Below are 22289 nucleotides of genomic sequence, written 5' to 3'. Positions count from 1 at the left end.
CCTTGCTTCAATTAGCTTCAACAATGATTGTAGATGATGAAACAATGAAGATCTTGGCTAGGCTTGTGAAGAAATTGCAAAAAAGTGAAGATGAAAAGTTGAGAGAATTGTGCAATTTTGGATCTAGATCTGAGATGAATGAATGTTAATCTGATTTTCTGTTATGATTAACCATTTATATGATGCACTAATCCATTTTGTTAATCAAGTTTTGTCAAATGTGAGTGATTAGTGAAAATGCACTTTTATGCTAAATGGTAATTAGCCAATCCACCCTCACTTATGCAAATCCAATGTAACAGTAGAAATTTCTGGTTGCAGCAAGTTTCAAATGGTATTTGTGAGCTATTGCAAGTGGAATCATGTGAAAACAAGGCTTATTTTTCAAAATGCACTTTTTCCCTCCAAATTCAAAATTGATTCACTTGAAAAATGGACTTTTTGTGTGATGAGTTTTCATGACAGGTAATGCTTGTTTTGGATAGAGGACATCAAAAGAATTTTGCTCAAAGAAACCTCACTCCATTTGGCCTTGTGAATCAAAAGTTATGCCACTTTGAAATCCAACTTTTCTTGACAATGATCAATCCATAACTTGCCAACCACAAATGAGAAATTCATGTTCTTGGACTTTTTGGAAAGGTGAGAGCAAGATCTACAACTTTCATGTTGAACAAAATTTCATTTGAAGCATTTTTGAACGTGTAATTTTGAGGAGAAAAACTTTCCATTTTTTTGCAATTTTCAATTACAAGTCACTTTCTATTTTTGGAAAGTTTCCATCTGACTTTATTTTCTTCATTCTTGATGTTTGTAATGTCAAATGAAACTTGTTTAGACATGAATGAAGTGTCTCTAACCCTCTCCCACCTTCAAATCCATCAATTCAGGCACAGTTGACCACAATTGACTTTTCTAACTGATAGATGAATTTCAGCTTGACTGATGAACTTGAGCTTCAAACTCCTGATGAAATAGCTCAATGATGAAACCCTAGCTTCCATAAGCTCAATATAATCATATGATGATCCCCATATCCATTGAAAACCCCATCTCCTTGACAAGCCCTGAATGGCACCATGCAGATGATTAGGGTTGACCAGTGGTCAAAACCCTAATCTCAAGGTATCTGATCATGAACAATGAATCTCCTGGTGATGACAAAACCATGATGATGATGATGTACCATTTCAACCAAGATGATGCTCAATCTCCTTGAGGAACCATGAAACCCTAATTTGAATCACACATCCTCAGATGGTCAATGATCAATTCATGAAACCCTCAGCTTGCATCTTAACCTCTTTATCTTCTGATCAAGACCTAGGAGGATGACTTACTCAATGTAGCCATATGATATGCAAATATGCAATGACTAATGACCTAAAAAATGATATGCAATATGCTAAGCTAATCCCAAAAGAGGAGGGCAAATTTTGAGGTGTTACAATAACATATTAGATTGACTGAACTCTTGATAGTTAATCGAACTTTTAATACTTAGGCGAGCTATTAATAGTATTGGACGAGTTCTTGATATCTCAACCTACAACTAACATATTCTCTTGATATGTGCGCTTCATCATTCTATTTTAAATCCTCCTGTTTAAAATAGAATTAAAGGTACACTTTCACAGCCTTTCATATTTCAAATCATTTACAAGTCTAAGTCATTTCCATCTTAATATTTTACTTTATAACTCTTTTACTATCACGTCCTTTAAATCCCATCATCATTTTACTAGAACTTATTTATTTTTTCAGAAAACCAAACCTTTGAACAATTCTTAAACCAATTTAGACGGTAAAACCGAATTCAATCCGTAGACATTTTCAAAACTTATCATTAAACGCGCAAAGCTAAAAAATGTGATTAAAATCAAAGTTTCTAGAGAATCATATATAAAATTTAATTAAAGACTAGAGACAGATGAGTAGTAATTCGTTGAAAAAAGAGAGAAATTGCCGAACAAGTGCATCAAACATTCATTTTGGATTTAGTGTTTGTTATGTTGTTTTGGGTGAATTGATGTTTAGACTTTTCAGCAACGCTTCCTCTCCCCAAGCATGGCCAAACCTCCTTTTGTTGCAACCACATGAATCCTCCACTCCACCCATCCATTAAAACCAGAACAAACACACACTAAATTAAAATGACAACTTTCCCATATTTAATTTCCTTAATCATCATCCTCGTATCACTGTGTAAAACAAAAAGCGAAGATTTCACATGCGGAACAACATCATGCGGAACCTTTGGACTTCCAATTCGGTTCCCGTTTTCAACCAACCAACCAAATCAAACCAATCTATGTAGTTACCCCGGTTTCGAACTCACCTGTAGCAACACCAGCACCACCACCATCTTCAGTGAACCGTTGCTCACTCTTCCAAACTCCGAAACCTTTGCAGTGAAACACATCTCTTTCATTGACCAAACAGTTTGGGTCAACGATCCCAACAAGTGTCTTCCCAAACATTTCATGTTTCACCATCATCATGATTTCATGCTAAACCTTAAAGACTCACCGTTTCGGCTAAGTGATTATTACAGTTTTGTTAATGTTTCGTTCCTAAAATGTCCTTCGAATTCATCTCTGTCATCTATGGTACCACCCATGAGTTGTTTAAACCTTGATTATCCGGTGGTGGCTATGAGGTCTGATCCTCCGTTTGGTACTCCATGGATTTTGTGTGAGTTTATTACGTCGGCTATGGTACCTGTTGAAGATACGAATGGGTTGTTTTGGAATGATTATTACTCTAATATACCGTTGCAGTGGGATAATCCAGATTGTGGAGCTTGTGAAGAACGTGGAGGAAGATGTGGTTTGGTTGGGGAAGATGTTCTTCGTCTTGCTTGTTATGGTCTTCCAGCACAAGGTGAAATCATCTATCTTGATTCATTTTCATTCATTTTGTTAAGTTTAGGACTGTTTTTTTTTACTGCTAAAATAAATCCAAATTGGTACCTACAGTAAAACTATAATAAAATATTTTCTTGATTGAAATTTAAAAAATAAAAAAATCAATCTAGTCTTTAGTTTAATTATTGGTCAAATAAGTTTTTGGGATGATATTTTAAAAATGTTTTTGTCTGCATCAGTGATGTATTTTGCATCAATGGCTAATTTGATTTGCAATTTACATTTTTATATAGGTTTTGGGTATAGTCGTCTGGATTTTTGTTTGACCTATTAAATATTTTTTTATACATCAACAAAAATAAATAAATAAAAGAAGATGAAAGTTAAGTACAAAGAGAGGGAGAGTCCTCAAACACCACATTCATTTAATTAGAAAGATATGTCCAAATTTTGAGGTGATTATCATTTGTTGCTTGTAACTTGGCTCAAAGTTCAGCAGTTACATTTTCTTCTATGAAGGAGTGATTAATATTCCATACTAGATAGCCAATTTTAATTTAATTAAGATCGCCATAAGTTCAACTTTGATGATGTTGGATATATGCAATTCAATATTTAAGATTATTTAGTTTTCATTTCATTATATATAAAATCAAATATAGTTGAATTTGTATAAGAATCTTGCAGTTGAGAAATAGAAAAGTTAGTTAAATTTTTTCTCTCTATTCTCCGTTCTTCATCTTCTTATATATTGTTAATGGATGTTTATTGTTGAACTCAAACAATTGATATCCAAAGCTCTAATTCGATTCATAAGGAAACACGAGTGTAGTATGTCTATGATTGATTTCGGCTCTGAAATTCACGTTGAATTGTAATTCGAAATCGAAGCAAATCACAGATCTTGATTCTTAGGTTTTGGGAACCATGAGCGCTGGTGAGAACTGAGTGATTTGCACAAAAACCAAGATGAACGGCGAAAACGGTAGCTTGAACTCAAAGCTTCCAATATTTGATGGAACGAACTAGAATCGGTGGTCAAGTCAGATGCGTGTGTTGTTTGGAGCTCAACATGTTCTTGATCTCGTAATTGAAGGTTACACGTCGGTTGTAGAAAATGCAACAGAAACACAAAGAACTGTGCAACGCGAAATGAGGAAAAAGGATCAGAAGACATTGTTCTATATCCATTAGTGTTCGACACAAAGGTGTTTGAGAAAATTATTGATTTAACGACGACTAAGGCAGCGTGAGATACACTAGTACAATGATATGGTGGCGATGCATCAGTGAAGAAGGTCAAACTTCAGTCCCTACGAAAGAAATATGAGAATCTCAGCTTGAAGAACAATGAGAAGGTACCTGATTACATCTCTAGAGTGATTGTAGTCACTATTGAGATGAAGTCTTGTGGAGAAATGCTCTCTGAACAAGTAATCATTGAAACGGTACTGAGATCACTTACTCCTCAGTTTGATTACATAGTTGTAGCCATAAAATACTCTAAAGATACCAACATCATGAGAATTGGAGAGCTTCAGAGTAGTTTAGAGGCACAAGAGTTAAGCGTGACTGAAACAAACTTTGAACAAGAGTTAGAACATGCTCTGGAAGCTCAAACTCTTAAAAGCTTCTTTTGACAAGAAGAACCAGAAGCAAGCATTGTTAGAGAACAAAAAGAAGTATGGTGTTTTCCGAGTTCCAATAATGACATGGGTAACACTCATTAAGCTCAAACATGAGGTGTTTGTTGAGTTCTAGGAGTTCAAAATGAAGGCTGAAAATCAAAGTGGACAAAGGTTGAAGATCTTGAGAACTGATGGTGAAGGTGAGTTCAACTAAATAGAGTTCAAGACGTTATGTGAGGAACATGGTATTGAGCATGAGATGATAGCTCCATACGCTCCATAACATAATGGTCTTGCTGAAAGGAGAAACAAAACCCAGCTTGATATGACAAGGAGCATGCTGAAGGAGAAGAATCTACCTAAACAATTGTAGGGTGAAGCAATTGTTACTTCCGTATACGTTCTCAACAAATGTCCAACAAAGAAGTTAAAGGAAGTAGTTCCTATTGAGAAGTTGACTGGAAGAAAGAAAAAGTGTCATCAATTTTAAGGTATTTGGTTATGTATGTTACAAACGTATACCATATGCTACTAGAAGGAAATTGGATGACAGAAGCAAGATCATGCTGCTTATAGGTTACCACAATACATGTGTTTATAAACTCTATTGCCCAGTCACCAATAAAGTTGAAGTCGACAGAGATGTCATATTGGAAGTATCATAAACATGTGATTGGAGAAAGTCTCAATCCAACTCTAGTGTAGTGTCAACACTAGAGTCTGATTCTACCTCTGAAGGAGATCCTGCCTCTGAAGGTGATTCTGACTTTGAAGAAGAATATGAATCTGAAGACGACTCTGACTCTAAAAGAGAGTCTGATTTTGAAGGTGACTTTGACTCTAAAGGTGAGAATGACTCTGATGGTGGATCTGACTCTTAAGGTGATCCAATATCTGAAGGTGGAACTTCTAAAGGTGGAGCTTCTGAAGGTGGTCCGACTTCTAAAGGTTTCCAAAGACCACAGAGAGATAGACAAACCAAGGAGGCTTGCAGACTTTGAGTTTCTCCAAGATACTGAGATTGATTCTAAAGAAGAAGTCATACAAAGTGCTATAATGGTATACTCTTAACCTACCAACATCAATGAGGCTCTCAAGAAGAAGTTGTGGGTGAACGCTATGAAGGAAGAGCTTGAGGCTATTGAAATAAACAAGACATGGGAATTAATTGTTCTACCTCAAAACAAGAAAGCCAACAGTGTGAGATATGTTCTTAAGATAAAGTTGAAGCCAAATGGTTCAGTTTCTAAGCATAAAGCAAGGTTAATAGCTAGAGGATTACTACAAAAGTCTGGTTTAGACTACTTTAAAGTGTTTGCACCTGTAGCTAGACATGAAACCATAAGGTTGGTTATTGCTATAGTTGCAAATAGGAATTGACCTCTAACATACTTAGATGTAAAGTCATATTTTCTGAATGATCCATTACAAGAAGAAGTTTATGTGTTACAATCTCTTATATTTGTGAAAGAGAACAAAGAAAGGATGGTGTATAAGCTGCATAAAGCCTTGTACGGGCTGAAACAAGCTCCAAGGCCTCAGAATCTGAAGACCGATTCATTTTTCGAGCACCTGGGATTCAAGAAATATGAAATGGAATATGGTGTGTATGTATAATATACTTCTGATGGCAATGTGATTCTGGTGTGTCTTTATGTAGATGACATACTTCTGACAAGGAGCTATACTTCTGAGATAGATAAGTTCAATAAGGTGTTGGTAAATGCATTTGATATGACTGACCTTGGAAATATGGTTTATTTTCTAGGGATGGAGATTTTGCATTTTGAGAAGGGACTTATTATGCACCAACTGAAGTATGAACTTGAGTTGCTGAAGAGATTCAAGCTTATGAACTATAAGTCAATAATTGCACCTGCTGAGACAAATCATAAGCTGGACTCTGATGATAATGGTTAGGATATAAATGATATAACCTTCAAAAAGTTGGTTGGTTGTCTGAGATATCTCAGTAACACCAGGTCTGCCATATGTTATGTAGTTGGAACAGTGAATAGGTTTATGAGTAAACCAAAGTGGTCACATTACCAAGCTGCAGTCAGGATTCTGAGGTATGTAAAAGGGACTATGAGACATGAAATTTTGTTTTCATATGGAGTATCGGATGATGCTGAGCTAGTATGTTACTCAGACTGGTGTGGAGTCAGAGTAGACAGAAGAAGCACTATATGATACATGTTTATGTATCTAAGAGCCTCTATTTCTTGGTGTTCCAAGAAGCAACCAATGGTTGATTGTCAACCTATACAGTTGAATACATAGTTGATGCTTTGTCAGGTTGTCAGGCTGTTTGGATGATGAATTTGCTGTAGGAACTGAAGTTCAAGGTGAGCAAACCAGTCAGATTGATGATTGAGAATAAATCTGCCATAAGCCTTACTAAGAATTCAGTGCTGCATGGAAGAAGCAAGCATATTGATACCAAGTACCATTTTCTGCGCAATCAGGGTCAGAATAGAGTACTTGAGGTTATTCATGTAAACACTCAGAAGCAACTTGCAAATATTGACCAAGACAATCAAAAATGAAACACTTCATCCATGTCTATTTTGTTCTCACTTTAGTGCGAGACGAGTCAAGATTTTATGGCCGCACCCTCTAATGTGTCTGTCTTGCCCCGCCAAGTTTTTTTGCGGACTTTTTGCATACACAAACATTAACATAAATTTTGTATTTTTATGCTTAAAATGTATGGTGCTCGCGGGCCCTCCCTCACTTTTAGTGAGAGACAGACCAAGATTTTAGGCATACAACCTCAACTATGCTCACCCCACCCCACACCTTTTTTTGAAGGATTTTGCAGGACGAATTTAAACAGAACGGACATGCCTATTTGTGACCCCTAATCACACTACAATATTTTCTAGAAGGTTCCCAAGTCACCCACTTTACCTAAATAACACCCCTTGAAGAGGGAGGTTAAAATTTTTCCTATATCAACTTCAAGTCTTCGAATGCAAGAAACCATGTGATTAAGTGTGACTATTTCGTTATCAATGAAGATAATATTTTTGGTCTCCCAACTCTAACCTAATAGAAACAAATTAGACCTAGGACTTCCACAATTTATGTTCCCGAGTCACCCACTTTACCGAAATAACATCCCTTGAAGAGGGAGGTTAAAATTTTTCCTATATCAACCTCAAGTCTTCGAATGCAAGAAACCATGCGATTAAGCGTGACTACTTCGTTATCAATGAAGACAATATTTCTGGTCCCCCAACTCTAACCTAATAAAACAAATTAGACCTAAGACCTCCATAATTTTATTTAATTCAATTAAAAACATTTGTATTAAAAAAATATATTAACGGAACATATGTCTTCCAAATTTGTCTAGCTTCATTCAATCTCTAAGGTAGAGGAGGATAGATTCTTCATGAATCAAGCATTGAACATAAATTAGTAGCAAACATATTCCTGTTATGCAAGTGTTAGAATGACTTGAGGGCAACCCTCTAAATGAAGAGCTTGATTTTTTGTGAGATGAATCTTCCAATATCTAATACCTAAAGATTTGAGTTTTTTCTTCTTCTCCATCAATTGAGTTAACCTTCTCATGCAAAATAATTTCTTTCATGCAAGAGTCATTTTTAATTTTTGGAAATCTTGTATAGATTAATCATAATTTAATCGTGATAAATATTTTATAAAATTTTATTTAACTAGTATTTAACTATAATAAATTTCAAGTCCCCGCCTTCAAAGACGACACTATTTCTTGCTTCTCTTTCCAAATAAATTATTTTGATATATTTTCATTCAAGACATGATATAATTAAAAGAAAATATAACTATTTAGTTCATCATGGCAAATAGTTCGGTTTAATTTTATTTATTTATTAATAGTTAGGATTCTATTTAGAATTCATAACCGCAACATCAGACCCTAGTCAAAAATTAAAAGTTTTGTTTCAGTTTTATTGTGAAAACTTAAACAATTCAATTTAATTTTTAATTTTTTTTAAGGATTAAATAGATTTATGATCCTCCTAATATCTCAAATTTCATTTTTAAATCCTAAAATATTAAAGAATAATCCTCATAAAATTCTGCATCCGTCATTTCTGCAACTTAATGATAATTTTTAAAATTTAACGACGAAATTAACGACAGTTTTAGAGATATTTTATTACTCAGTGACTGAATTAGCAACAGTTTTAACGACAATTTTAATATTAAAGACTAAAAGTGTAGATGGAAAATTTTAAAAAGATAATTCTTTAAAAATATTTTAAATAATTAAAAACGAAATTTAAGATATTTATTTATGATTAAGGTTGGTTCATAATCTAATGTTGAATTGGAAAAAAAAAAATTGTAAAAGTGGATCATAGGTTCAAAGGCAATCGTCTATTTTTATATTTATAAAACTGTGGATTTTGAAGAGAAAAAGGGGAGAAAGATGTGATATTTTACTAAAAATATTAAGGGTCTGTTTGAAACACTTTTCAATTTTAGTTCTTAAAATTTGTTTTTCAAATCTATTTTAAAAAACAATTTTTAAGAAGAAAATTAACAAAAAATTTGTTTGATAAACTAATTTTTAAAAACTGTTTTGAAAATATGAAAATGAAAAAACTTGTTTGATAATCTAATCTTTTAATAGTATTTTAAGAAGAGAATAAAAATGCATATTTTGTCATACTTTTAAAATCTATTTTATTATATAAAATATTACAAACTTAAGAAAATTAGTTGATATTTGGTCGAATACAAATAATTGGGTTAAATCAATTTTTAATTTTACAAATCACATAACACTTGTTTGTAATAATAATAAGAAAAAAACAAGTAAAAAATGGGATTCCACGTTTAATAGAAAAAAAATTATATAGTGAAAATAATTAAGAAACACAAAAAAAAAAGTAAAATAAATAAATATATTTGAAAATGTTACTTATATATAAAAAGAGTATAAATAAAAGAAATAACATACTCTTTTAAATATGTTTTTCTATTTTATTTTTAAAATATAAAAATTATTAAAATTACATTAATGCTATTAATAAAAATTATAAATTTTTATGTTTTTTCTTCAAGTTTGATAATACTAAAAATTAAAAAGTAAAAAGCAAAACACAACTAAAGTGTTTCACTTTTTTGCTTTTAAAAACTGAAAAATAAAAAAGAGTTTTTAAAAACACTTTTGCAAAACATTATATTCAAACAAGTTTTTAAATTTTAAATTTTCAAAAACTAAAAAAGAGTTTTTAAGATGTATTTCAAACAGGCCCTAAGACTCTACAGTTGAATACTTTTTAGAGGTCCATATTAAAAACATCCATAGATATTTCATATTTACTCTTACTATAACTTGCCTTTTTTACTTTAATGGTTGATTTTATGAGAGAAAATGTAATGTTTTTTCTGTTTTATACACATGAAAATTGGACTATTGACTTCAGAATCTGCAGTATTAATCCTATTGATCCTACTTACATAGCTTCTTATTCGTTGTTTGTTTTCCCTTGTTCTTTTGGGGTACGTATATGCAGGTATATCAAAGAAATTGAAGTATGGTTTAAGTATGGGTCTGGCAATACCTGCACTTCTAGGTATTATTGTTCTTACATGGATGCTATGGAACAATAAGAACACAAGAAATCAAGCACAACAACAACGTGAAACAGGAACTGAATTTTCAACTATGGTTATGCCTCACCCTCCGGTTCTTGTTATGGGCCTTGATATGGCAACAATTGATAGATATCCTAAAACTCAGCTTGGTGAAAGTGGAAGATTGCCTAGGCCTAATGACAATGTATGCTCTATATGTCTTTGTGAGTATCAACCAAATGAAGTGTTGAGGACTATTCCTGAGTGTAATCACTATTTTCATGCTAACTGTATAGATGGATGGCTCAAAACAAATGCTACTTGCCCTTTGTGTAGAAATTTTCCAGAGATGTCTAGTTTCTTTGCTTCGGTTTTGCCTGTATCTCCAACTTCGTAATAATTATTATAATTGTAATTACTTATACTAATTATTATAAGTATGTTCTTGGGTCAAAATCTTCATCACAAGATAAAATGACGAATAACTGAGAGTGCGAGAATTAGAAAGAATTAGGATGATTAATAGGTGTTATTTATTGATAACTCAACATGAGGTATATATATGTAAATGCATAGGTAATCAATTAAAAGAAAACAAACAATTTTTCTAATTGTGTAACCGATTATAGGAAGTTATTGTCTCAAAAATACTGAAAAATTGGAGGGGTGGTAATTGGTTACACTAATCTTGTAACTGATTACAACTTGATTATGTTTGATTCTTTTGCTGCTGAAAGGAGTGGTAATCAGTTACACTAATTTGAATTACACTTTTTTCACAACACACCACCTTAATCCAAGTCCTCGAAGTCTTCCATACTCATGTGCTTCTTCAACCTCTTGAACACTTCAATTATCACGTCTTTGGTTAGCAAATCAGCCATTTGACCTTAACTTTTGCAATACCCCAAATTCAATTTTCCTTCACTCAAAAGCTCTCTCAAGTAGTGAAATTTCATCTCTACATACTTGCTTCTCCTGTATGCAATGGGGTTATTTGCAAGATTTATAGCAGAAACATCGTCTATCATTAATGTCACAGTTTCATACTCTTCACTGCACAACTCACTCATCAAATTCATCAACCATGCAACTTGGCACACACACATCAATGTTGCAATGTACTCAGCTTCACAAGAAGATACCGCCACAACGGGTTCCTTCTTAGAACACCAAGAGATTGTTGTTTCTTGTAGGGGTATTGGTCACATTACAATGCTTTATTTCAAACTTCTTTAATCTCAAGATCATACATCATTTGATGCATGATCAGTCCCTTTTTCGGACTTGTGAAACTCGATGCCAAGGAAATATCTCATGAGACCTAGGTCGATCATTTCAAACTCCTTCATTAAATCACCCTTGAACTCGATAATATAACCTTCATTTCTACCCGTAATCAGCAAATCATCAACATAGAGACATATGATGATCACTCATTTGCTTGTATCATTATTCACATACGCACCATGTTCGGATACACATTTATCAAATCCTATCTCCTTTAGAAAACCATCAATTCTTTTTGTTTCAAGCTCTTGGTGCTTGCTTCAACTCATACAACGCCTTTCTCAATCTATAGAAATTGGATTCCTGATTTTTGACAACATAACCATGTGGTTGTGCCACATACACATCCTCTTCTAAAGGACCATTCAAAAATGCAGACTTGACATCCATTTTCAATTCCAACAACTAGCTTAATGGTTTCAATCGTAGCCATCAATGCAAAACTTCTTCATAGATATGCCTTCTCTTTGAAAAAATTCCTTTACCACTAATCGAGCCTTATGCTTAATTATTTCCCCTTTGGTATTTTTCTTCACCTTGTATACCCATCTTACACCAATTGACTTCTTCCTTGACGTAGATCAACTAGTTCCCATGTCTTATTTTTATCAATTGACTTCAGTTCGTCCTTCATTACATGTATCTACTTTGAATCACTCAAGGTCTCTTTTCACCGTTTCAGATTTAACCATGAGCATAAAATGGACAAGATCACCACAATCGTTTACTTCATTATCTAGGGACAACTCTGAATCTTGAAATCTCGTAGGTGCCTTTTTGCCTTATTGATATTCTCACATTTTCTTCAACTTGGACTTCACCAGTTATAGTTTCTACCCTTTCAAACACTACAAGAACAGTTCCAACAATGTTATAAACCTTAGAATCCCCGGCTACATCATGATGACAATCCCTTAATTCATCAAAGATCACATCCCTACTGATTATATTTCTTTTGTTAACTTTTTCACAGAGTTTGTTGCCTCCGGTTGAGTGATACCCAACAAGTATCATATCTTCTCCCTTGTCATATAGCTTCTTTCCAAAGATGATCCCGAACATGTATATACGCAACCGAAGTAAATACCTTCAAGTGACTCATATTTGGCTTGAATCCGGACCATGATTCTTCGGGTGTAATATTTGTATCTTCTTTGTTGGACACTTATTCAACAAATATACATCTATAGACACCACATATTCCCATTATTATTTTGGCAAGTTGTTCCCTTTCAACGTGCTTTTCACCATGTTCATAATTGACCGCTTCTTCCTCTTGGCGACTCCATTTTGTTGAGGCGTATAGGGTGACACTATCTCATGCACAATTCCCTTTTGATTATAAAATTTCCCAAAGTTATTTGAGACATATTCAACTCCACCATATGTCTCTCTACCATGAATTTGAAATTCTTGAATACTTTAAGCACCCCATCCTTTCTTTTTATTAAGTAAATCCACAACTTTCTACTAAATTAATCAATGAAAGTGACAAGGTTCATATTGCCTCTGATTAAGTCAACTTGCATCGGTCCATAAACATCCGAATACACCACCTAAAGATGACACTTGGTTATGCATCCTACATCTTTGCTAAATCTCCCTAAGTGTTGCTTGGCCTACACACACTCTTCATATACTTCAGTTGGCATATTGATCAATGACAACCCTGTAACCATGTTATTTTTTTGCATAACATTGAGATCCTTGAAATTCAAATGCACATGTCAATAGTGCCATATCCATTCTTCCCTACTAGAAGCCGTTGCACGACACCTATGTTCCATTACTTTCAATTCAACTTTGAAATTTATGTTTTGAGCCATAAGGGCCTTTAGGATCAAAACTCCATTTGCATCCATAACTTTTAGCACTTTATTTTCCATGTGAATCTTGTAATTCCTTTCAATAAATTGACCAATGCTTAAAAGTTAAAAGATTACACTTGATTCTAGGAATATACAACACGCCATTAATTAAAGAATACTCATCATTTTTCCTCTTGACTGATACATTGCCAATACCATCTACTACTAGTATGTCATCATCTGCGAATTTCACCTTGTTTTTCAACGCTTGATTGATTTTTACAAACCAATCATTCCTTCTCGTCATGTGAGTTAAACACCCGGAGTCAAGATACCATTGATGTTGCATTCTTCATCTTCTCGCGTAGCCACCATCACATTTTCAAATGACGGTAACCTATTACGTATGCTTATAACCGGTTACAACTGCCTTTTCTTGTGATTTTTTCTACTACAATAATCACCATCAACAGTGTGCTCTCATCATCTTCTTGCCTTGCAAACTTTGCTTCATATTCTTGTGGATTATTCTTTTTGGCATTATATTCACGAGCAAAACGTCCAAGCTTTTGACAATTGTAGCATTGGACATTGCTTTATCATTTTTTCTTCTTCCTCTATTGTTTCCACCTTTGTAATTGCTTGATCCACCACCTCTGTTGCAACTGCTTTCACTCTTTTGAAATGTTAAAATGTTGGAATTTTAGGAGTCCTTTCCACCATTGTTGTGATAGTTTCCTTTACCCCTGTTCATGGACCACTTTCCCTTCACCTTCTTGTTTTTTTCCAACAAAACGGGCTTGCGGAGAAATTTCATCATTTGATTTGTCAACATTCCTCTCATCCATTCTCTTCTCACGAGCCTCAATAGAACTTTTCAACTCTTCTTTGCTCATGGATGAACGATCCTAGGACTTTTCAATCGCAACCACTATGTTATCGAATATTGATGTTAAAGATCTCAAGATTTTACCAACCACATACTGCTCATTGACTGTCTCTCCACATGCTTTCACGTGATTCACCAATCTTTTACTTCTTGTAGTAAATTCACTAATGGTTTCCTTCTCTTCAATCTGAATCAATTCCATATGCCTCTTGTGAGTTTGTAACCTCGCCATTTTTTCCTTATCAACTCTTGCATAACTTTTTTCCAAGATTTCTCAAGCTTCCTTTGAGGATGTGCAACACCAACCTTCTCGAAGTTATCAGCATCAACACATTGATTAATGAGATACAAAGCTTTGAAATCTTTCGTATTCTCTTCCTTATGCATAGTTCTTTATGCAATTGTTGCATCTTCTACAAGCCAAATTACATTGTTCTTGATCACTTCAAGAACATCTTAACAACCAAACGGGCTTGCGGAGCAATTTCAGCATTTGATTTGTCAACATTCCTCTCCTCCATTCTCTTCTCACGAGCCTTCATAGAAATTTTCAACTCTTTTTTTCTCATGGATGAAAGATCCTAGGACTTTTCAATTGCAACCACTACGTTATCGAATCTTGATGTTAAAGATCTCAAGATTTTACCAACCACATACTGGTCATTTACTGTCTCTCCACATGCTTTCACTTGATTTTCACCAATCTTTTACTTCTGGTAGTAAATTCACTAATAGTTACCTTCTCTTCAATTTGAATCAATTCCATCTGCCTCTTGTGAGTTTGTAACCTCACAATTTTTTTCCTTATCAGCTTTTGCATAACTTTTTTCCAAGATTTCTCAAACTTCCTTTGAGGATGTGCAACACTAGCCTTCTCAAAGTTATCGGCATCAACACATTGGTTAATGAGACACAAAGCTTTGAAATTTTTCGTATTCTCTTCCTTATCCATAGTTTTTTGTGCAACTGTTGCACCTTCTACAAGCAAATTTACATTGTTCTTGATCACTTCAAGAACATCTTAACAACCAAACAACACCTTCATCTATTTGCACCACTTATCATAATCTTTACATCGAGAGTCGGGAGATTTATAGGGATATGTTCATTGGAAATGAAAAGCATTTTCGGACACTAAGTGTTTGATCAAAAAATCAGATTCTTGGTGCAAAATGTTTGGTCAACATCCTAATCACTAGATAAAATGATGAACAACAGAATAATTGAGAGAGTGAGAGAATTAGAGAGAATCATGATGAATAATGATTATTTTTTATTGATAATCCAACATGAGGTATATATACAAAATACACAAATACATCATTAACCTACTAAAGAAAAAATACATTTTCTAACCATGTAATCCGTTGTCCCAAATCTGTAATCGATTACACGAAACTACTATCTCAAAAATACTGAAAACTGAAGAACGTAACCAATTACACTAATCCTATAAATCCTATAACTAGTTATACTTTCTTTTGCAGCTAAAAGTGGTGGTAATACCCTACTGTAATAATAGATTACGCCGACTTGAATTATACTTTTTCACAACATATAACATATGTAAGATATTAATTATTTAGCTATATATAAATGGGAGCAAGTAAGTGTAATCTATTCATCGAGCAAATTTTGAACAATTTTGTACCGTTTTTTATTTTTATTAGAAATATATACTAAGATAATGCCAACAAAAGGGAAAGTCATAATCATAATCAAGGTTGGAATAGGATCAAACAAAAGAATAACAGAACAACTAGAGTATGATGATGGGGGTTAATTTTGTTTGAATAAATTATGTCATATTGATGTGAATATATATTTAGATAATTTTAAAAAAATACCGTATATATTTGGATTTTTAAATAATCTATTTTTCATTTTTTTTCATTATATTAATAAATTAAGTAAAAAAGATTTTTAAAAATTAATTGAGTTTTGATCCTCTATTTTGCCCAATTTCCTAAACCATACAAAATTTGAGGACCAAAATTGTAACGTTATTGGTCAATTACTTAACCACTTCTCTAGCCATTTACGTAAGCTAGCTCTTCTATTCAATTCTAGTTTTCATCTCTATCATTCATATTTCTTATTCTCTCTCAACTTCTTATACTAATGGCTACCTCAACTCTAACACCTCTTCTATTTTACATCTTCATTATTTTCCACTTTCAAACTTCCAAAGCCAAACAAACAATCTGCAAAACCTTATCATGCGCTGATATCGATATCACTTTTCCTTTCGGTTTAAAACTAAGTAATAATCAAATTCAAGATCCTCGTTGTAGCTATTATCCAAATCCCACTTTCCAACTTTCATGCAACAAAAACCAAACACAAACAATCCTCAACCTCCCCGAAACAGACACGTTAATCATCAACAACATCGATTACAAATCCCAAACAATCCAAGTCAACGACCCCAAACGTTGTCTCCCAAACCGTTACTTACAAAACAACTTCAACCTTTCTGGTTCACCTTTTAGACTAAACCCAGAAATTTACAGCATGTACAATCTCACTTTTCTTCGTTGTCCTTCCAACGTGTCATCTGAGTTGCCTTTAACGCCGATTTCCTGTCTAAGCGACGAAGAAGAACGCGATTCGGACATGTCGGTTGTTGTTTCATGGGGACAACCTATTGAGGATACAACGTTGTCGGAAACATGTGAGGTGATTTCAAAGGTTTTTGTTCCGTTACGGTGGATGGATTTGACTATGTGGCCGTTTTGGCCTGATCTTAGTAGTGATGTTGAGTTGGTGTGGAACAAACCTAGATGTGAGAAATGTGCACTTAGTGGTCAAGTTTGTGGATTTTCAGATGATGAGAAAAATGATCTTCAAGTTGAATGCTTCACTAGTTCTTCCAATGGAGGTATGTGTTCTTTCTATGGCTGTGATTGATTCTCAACAATACTATGATATTAAAGTTTTACTCGTAGTTGGTGTTTTCTTAGAAATTAATCAAGGCCACAAAATGGAGTGGATGTGAGAAATCAACTTTCATGATGACAAACAACTAGTTTCTTTCAAGGCACTCAACCCTCATATATCATATAAGTCAATTTTTGTGTGGAAAGATACATCTAAACTTTTAATTAAAAAATGATTGATTTATAAATATCTAAATTTTATTTACATTAGAATATAATTGGAATACAAAATACAAAGAAATATTGTTGCATGTGGTTAAATTTTAGACTAATAATTTAAACTCAAGAGAGCTATATCCCCCCCTCTTAATATTTTTATTTATTTATATTTAGGACATGTTGATATAATAGGTCTAAAGTCCTGTGTTCATATAAGAATTACTATAAATATTATTTGCAATTTTATTAGAATTTAGTGGGTTTAAGTTTAGATGCATTTTTTATTTAATCATCTTTTTTTAGCATAATTTTTGTTACTAAAATTGAAGTGAATTAATACAAATATTTATAAGTATACTTATTTTTCTAATAAATCTATATAAATTAATAATTTCAATTGTGTTCTTATATTGTTAAATTATTTTTCTATGACTAATAATCATCCACGCACTATTACCATATTAATTATAAAAGCTTATTTGAAAGTATATTTGTAATTAATTTGATAAATATTCCATCCATCTCAAAATATATATCATCATTAACCATATACACATTTTAACCAATTTGATAATAGTATTGACAACAACCACAACTAAACCTATTTCATTAAAATGAGATGGATTTCATTGTAATATTCTATTTAAGACTATATCATATCTAATTTGTTAATTTTAAGAATTTTTTAAATAATTGTTCTTATGGTTTTTTTAAATCTTTCTCTATTTTTAATTATTAGACTCCTTTCCATCTGATATATTTTTTTACTATAAAATATCATCTAAGTTAAATTTTCATCATTTTTTTATTATGGGTGCTACCCCAACACTCTCCAATATTATCATTTTTAATCTTATCTCATCTAGTCTTACCACACATCATCATTTACTTTATTCCTGTGTTAATTATAATCACCTAACAGACTATCTCGTACAACATCATAGGTTTTACCACTGCCAAGTAAAAAATTTCCTTCAGCTTCAGCGGTACTTTTGTGTTAAATAAAATATATAAGACCATCATCCATTTCATCCAGATAGCGTGAATTTGATGGTTTACATCTCTTTCTATTTCTCCATATTTTTGTACTATAGACTCAAGATATTTAAATCGTGTGACTTGTGTGATGATATGACCTCCAACTTTTATGTATAGGTTAAAAACACTTCTCTTTGGCTAAACTTACATTTCATATACTCTATCTTACTTTTGCTTAGGCGAAAACCGTGCATTTCTAAGATTTATCTTAAGTCTTCAACCTCTCATTTAAATCTACCTCCGACTCTCCGAGTAGGACTATATTATGTGAATAAAACATACATCTCAGTTTCAACTTATGAATGTGTTCCACGAATTCATCCAAAATTAAAATAAAAGCACTACTAGAAAAAATAGATTTCGAAACGAAATTTCACTTTGATCAAAGTATTTACCGTGGTAAAATCTATTAATTAGACCATCCTCTATTTCATCAAATCATCTGACATTTACTTTGACCTTATAATTTTGTTAAAGAGTTTGGTGAATCACTCAATTTCTCTATCTTTAGAAAAATTTCAAACTTCAATAGATATGTTGTCTAACCTAATTATCTTATTATTTACTTCAATAAATATGTTGTCTAACTCAATTATTTTACTAACCCAATTTTTCAAACTTAAAATATATCCTGAAATAAACCTTTCAAATCATGTATGTACTAGCATAGCAATAGCAATGTTATCACAGACAAGATTTGATAATAGCATTAAAGTCATTAAGAATTAATATTTATTTAAAAAGTTTACTTTCCGCAAGAAAATAGGTTGTTTATATTATAGTTGGCTGTAGACTAAAATATAAAAAATACGAACATATTCTTAGAAATAAATAAATATTTTTTCTTTTCAAAAAATGTGTTTATTTAAGGGTATAGTTAATAGTTCTTATATTCTATTTAACTTTCAAATAATTTTTTATATTAAAAGTAAACAAATTATTACCAAGTAAGGGTGCATTTAAATTTTATAAAAAAAAATGATCTATTTCAAAGAAATTAAATTATAAATACAATATTTTTTAAAAAATTATAATTTATTTTGTGAGTTAATAAAATTATAAGTCCTAGTTTGTTAGGTTAAATATCATCACTCGAGTTAGAATCTAAAATTTTACAATTGAGTGTATTAGTATTCTCATCACCAAGAAAAAAAAACACTCTTTTAAAAACACTCTTTTCTAGTAAGTTGTTTTGTAGCATTGATTTACGTAACATATTTGATACAGGTTTGTCTACAAGTGCCAAATACTGCATATCAATAGGACTTGGAATACCAGGACTTCTCAGTCTAATTGTAATTTTCAGTTTTATATGTCGTAAGATGAGAACAATTCCACCTCATAATCCAAGGACTTCAAATCATCCTACAATAACAATTTCCTTAGAATCAGTCCCTTCTTTTGTAACTGGCCTTGATGGTGCCACAATTGAAAAGTATCCCAAAATTCTTATTGGAGAGAGTGGACGTTTATTGAAGCCTAGTGATAATACTTGCTCAATTTGCTTATCTGAATATGAACCTAAAGAGACATTGAGAAGTATTCCTGAATGCAATCATTATTTTCATGCTGCTTGTATTGACGAGTGGCTCAAGATGAATGGTACTTGCCCTATATGTAGGAATTCACCACAAGTATATTCTTCTATTTCTCCTTATTTTTCTTCATTATTGTTATCACCAAACTCAACATCTTTGACATCTTCACGATAAATTCATCATACTTTAAATCGTATATATTTGGCATAATTGTATACTGAGAATATGAAAATTTTCTTTATGTTTCAAAGATAATATACAAGAATGTATTATTTATCTTTTTTAGTCTCATTTCTTTTGTTCTCTTATAAAATCATCACTAATGAGTTTAGCCAATAACTATAGATTTAGATGAAATTGTAACCATTATGGGTAAAACTCAAATTCTTCACTTCAACTTGTCTTAAACACATTTGAGTCTAACTACTTGATTATGATGTTATTGATTTAACATATGAACATAATTATTGGATATGACCCATTGTCATTGAAGAGAGGCAGAGATTCAAATTGGCATAGCACCACAGTGACGCGTTAGACCCATTTGTTGTGGAACACGATCAATATGACTCAAATTATACTTATATTATTTATATATCATATGTAACACTTAAGTTTTAATTTATTCAAATAATAATAAGAAACTACATATGTTTTTTACTCGTAGATGTAGACACAGTATGTCGAATTGCATAAACAAATATTGTGTCTTTGTTTGAAAATTACATTTTGATTTATTCTTTTGTTACTAGTTGTTGTTCTAACAATTAGTATCAGATGAAGATTAGCTTTTGTACAAAACTTGTGGTGACAAGGTTCGACAGAATATGCAATTTCGAATTATGGCAAAGAATGGGCATCATATGATGTGCCTATCGTCTCTGAAGGCGGTTTAGGATAAACTAGAGAATTAATATATGTCAAAGTCACTGATGAATACACTGATCACAAAGCATCGACTATATCGTTTTAATATTTAGAAAGGATCTAGTTTACAACATGTCAATACATTTAACAACATAATCACTAATCTTGCGAGGCTAGGGGTAAAGGTCAACGACGAAAACAAGGCTACTATACTATTGTGCTCGTTATCATCTTTTTACAGCCACTTGGTGGCCACTCTTACCTACGGAAAACATATTATTGGTGTAAGCCCAAGAGATCAATAATTTTATTGCAACTTGTATCAAATTATCTATTTATAATAAGACATCTCTTTATTATGTTTGTTTATCCGACTAATAAAATCCCTAATAGGTAGTCTGTTTGATGAAACATTAAGTGTGACTTAATTATGAGACTCCATTAAACATAAGGATATTATTCTTAAAGTATTTATAATCAAACTTTATTATGAAGTGGGATAACATTAAAGTGTTAATACTATTATGTGGATAGACGGATGATCATATCTCATGGATAATGAATAAAGAGTTATCAAGTCTTGATATAAGTATAAATATTATGAGCAATTTATATAGTAATGACCCGCCATGAGAATATTATATAAAATGTTATGCAAATGTCATAAGTTATTCTCATGGTGATAGTGGTGTATACCACCATTCGACCTGTAATCAGTATGGATCCTATGCAAGTGTCATAAGTTATTCTCATGGTAATAATGGTGTATACCATCATTTGAACAGAAGTACAGAAAAAAGATTGGTACCAAATGCATCTCATTTAACCCATAATTGACTTAAATGATGTTGATCTTGTTAGATGCCCAAAAGTGTTTATTTGAGCTATCATATGTGGGCATCTTTCACTCTTTTACCCTGCTAAAATTGTCAAAGTCACATTTATTTTACATGGAATGCGTACATTGATAAACAAGCTTGGTGCCTTTGATGTGTTTGTTATTGTGCAGGAAAGGCATGAATTAATCGATAATAAAGACACAAGAGAATTGGCAAAGGAACCAAAGCAAAGGAGCATTTCATCTGCCAGCTCGCTAGGCGAGGATGTGGCGAAGCAAAACCTTCGCTAGGCGAGCTCCTGGCGAAAGGCTCCAGTAAATTGGTTAATTAATTCGCTAGGCGAACTGAAGGCGAAGTGGCAGCGAATTCAGTCTGTTTTGGTGAAAAGAGCAGCCAGCACTAGCTCGCTAGGCGAGGCTCTAGCGAGTCCCCAGCGAGCATTCCAGTAGCAAAACCTCTCAACCTCGCTGGGGCGAAGGTTGAAGCGAGTTCTTCGCTAGGCGAAGGTCTGTTCGCTAGGCGAACATGACAGTTCCACAGGCCCAGTTTTCTCTGGGCGCAGGGACTTTTTGTGCCCACTTTTGGCCTTCGCTAGGCGAGCCATCTGCTCGCCTAGCGAACGTGACAGTTCTGCACTTGTCTATAAGTAGCAGGTGCCACTTTTTGTGCCCATACCACTTTTTACCAACTTTTCCATTTTTTGTACTTTCTCTTAGATATTTTACAGCATTGTTTGGAGGGATTTTGGATGCCCTAATTTCATTTCTCTTCATCTAGCAACCATCTTCCACAAAAAGAAGGTGGATTCCCATCCAACTTCGATCATTCGACTTGGATGTTGATCAAC

At 33.0% G+C, this 22289-nt stretch overlaps 2 protein-coding genes across 2 annotated transcripts; both read left to right on the top strand.

Moving 5' to 3' along the window:
* The first annotated feature begins 1930 nt into the window (after positions 1 to 1930).
* On the top strand, positions 1931 to 10503 carry LOC127106508 (RING-H2 finger protein ATL20). Its single transcript, XM_051043794.1, has 2 exons — positions 1931 to 2883; positions 10015 to 10503. The coding sequence occupies exons 1-2, from the start codon at positions 2154 to 2156 to the stop codon at positions 10470 to 10472; spliced, it is 1188 nt and encodes a 395-aa protein (XP_050899751.1). The 5' UTR covers positions 1931 to 2153; the 3' UTR covers positions 10473 to 10503.
* A 5602-nt stretch (positions 10504 to 16105) lies between these two features.
* LOC127106507 (putative RING-H2 finger protein ATL21B) lies at positions 16106 to 20012 on the top strand. The gene is made up of 2 exons (XM_051043793.1): positions 16106 to 16943; positions 19426 to 20012. The coding sequence occupies exons 1-2, from the start codon at positions 16184 to 16186 to the stop codon at positions 19908 to 19910; spliced, it is 1245 nt and encodes a 414-aa protein (XP_050899750.1). The 5' UTR covers positions 16106 to 16183; the 3' UTR covers positions 19911 to 20012.
* Positions 20013 to 22289: the final 2277 nt, after the last annotated feature.

The sequence above is a fragment of the Lathyrus oleraceus genome, chromosome 7, assembly GCF_024323335.1.
Source record: "Lathyrus oleraceus cultivar Zhongwan6 chromosome 7, CAAS_Psat_ZW6_1.0, whole genome shotgun sequence".
Lineage (NCBI taxonomy): Eukaryota > Viridiplantae > Streptophyta > Magnoliopsida > Fabales > Fabaceae > Lathyrus > Lathyrus oleraceus.
The sequence above is the reverse complement of the archived record's forward strand: the minus strand, read 5'-3'. Positions and strand labels throughout refer to the sequence as shown.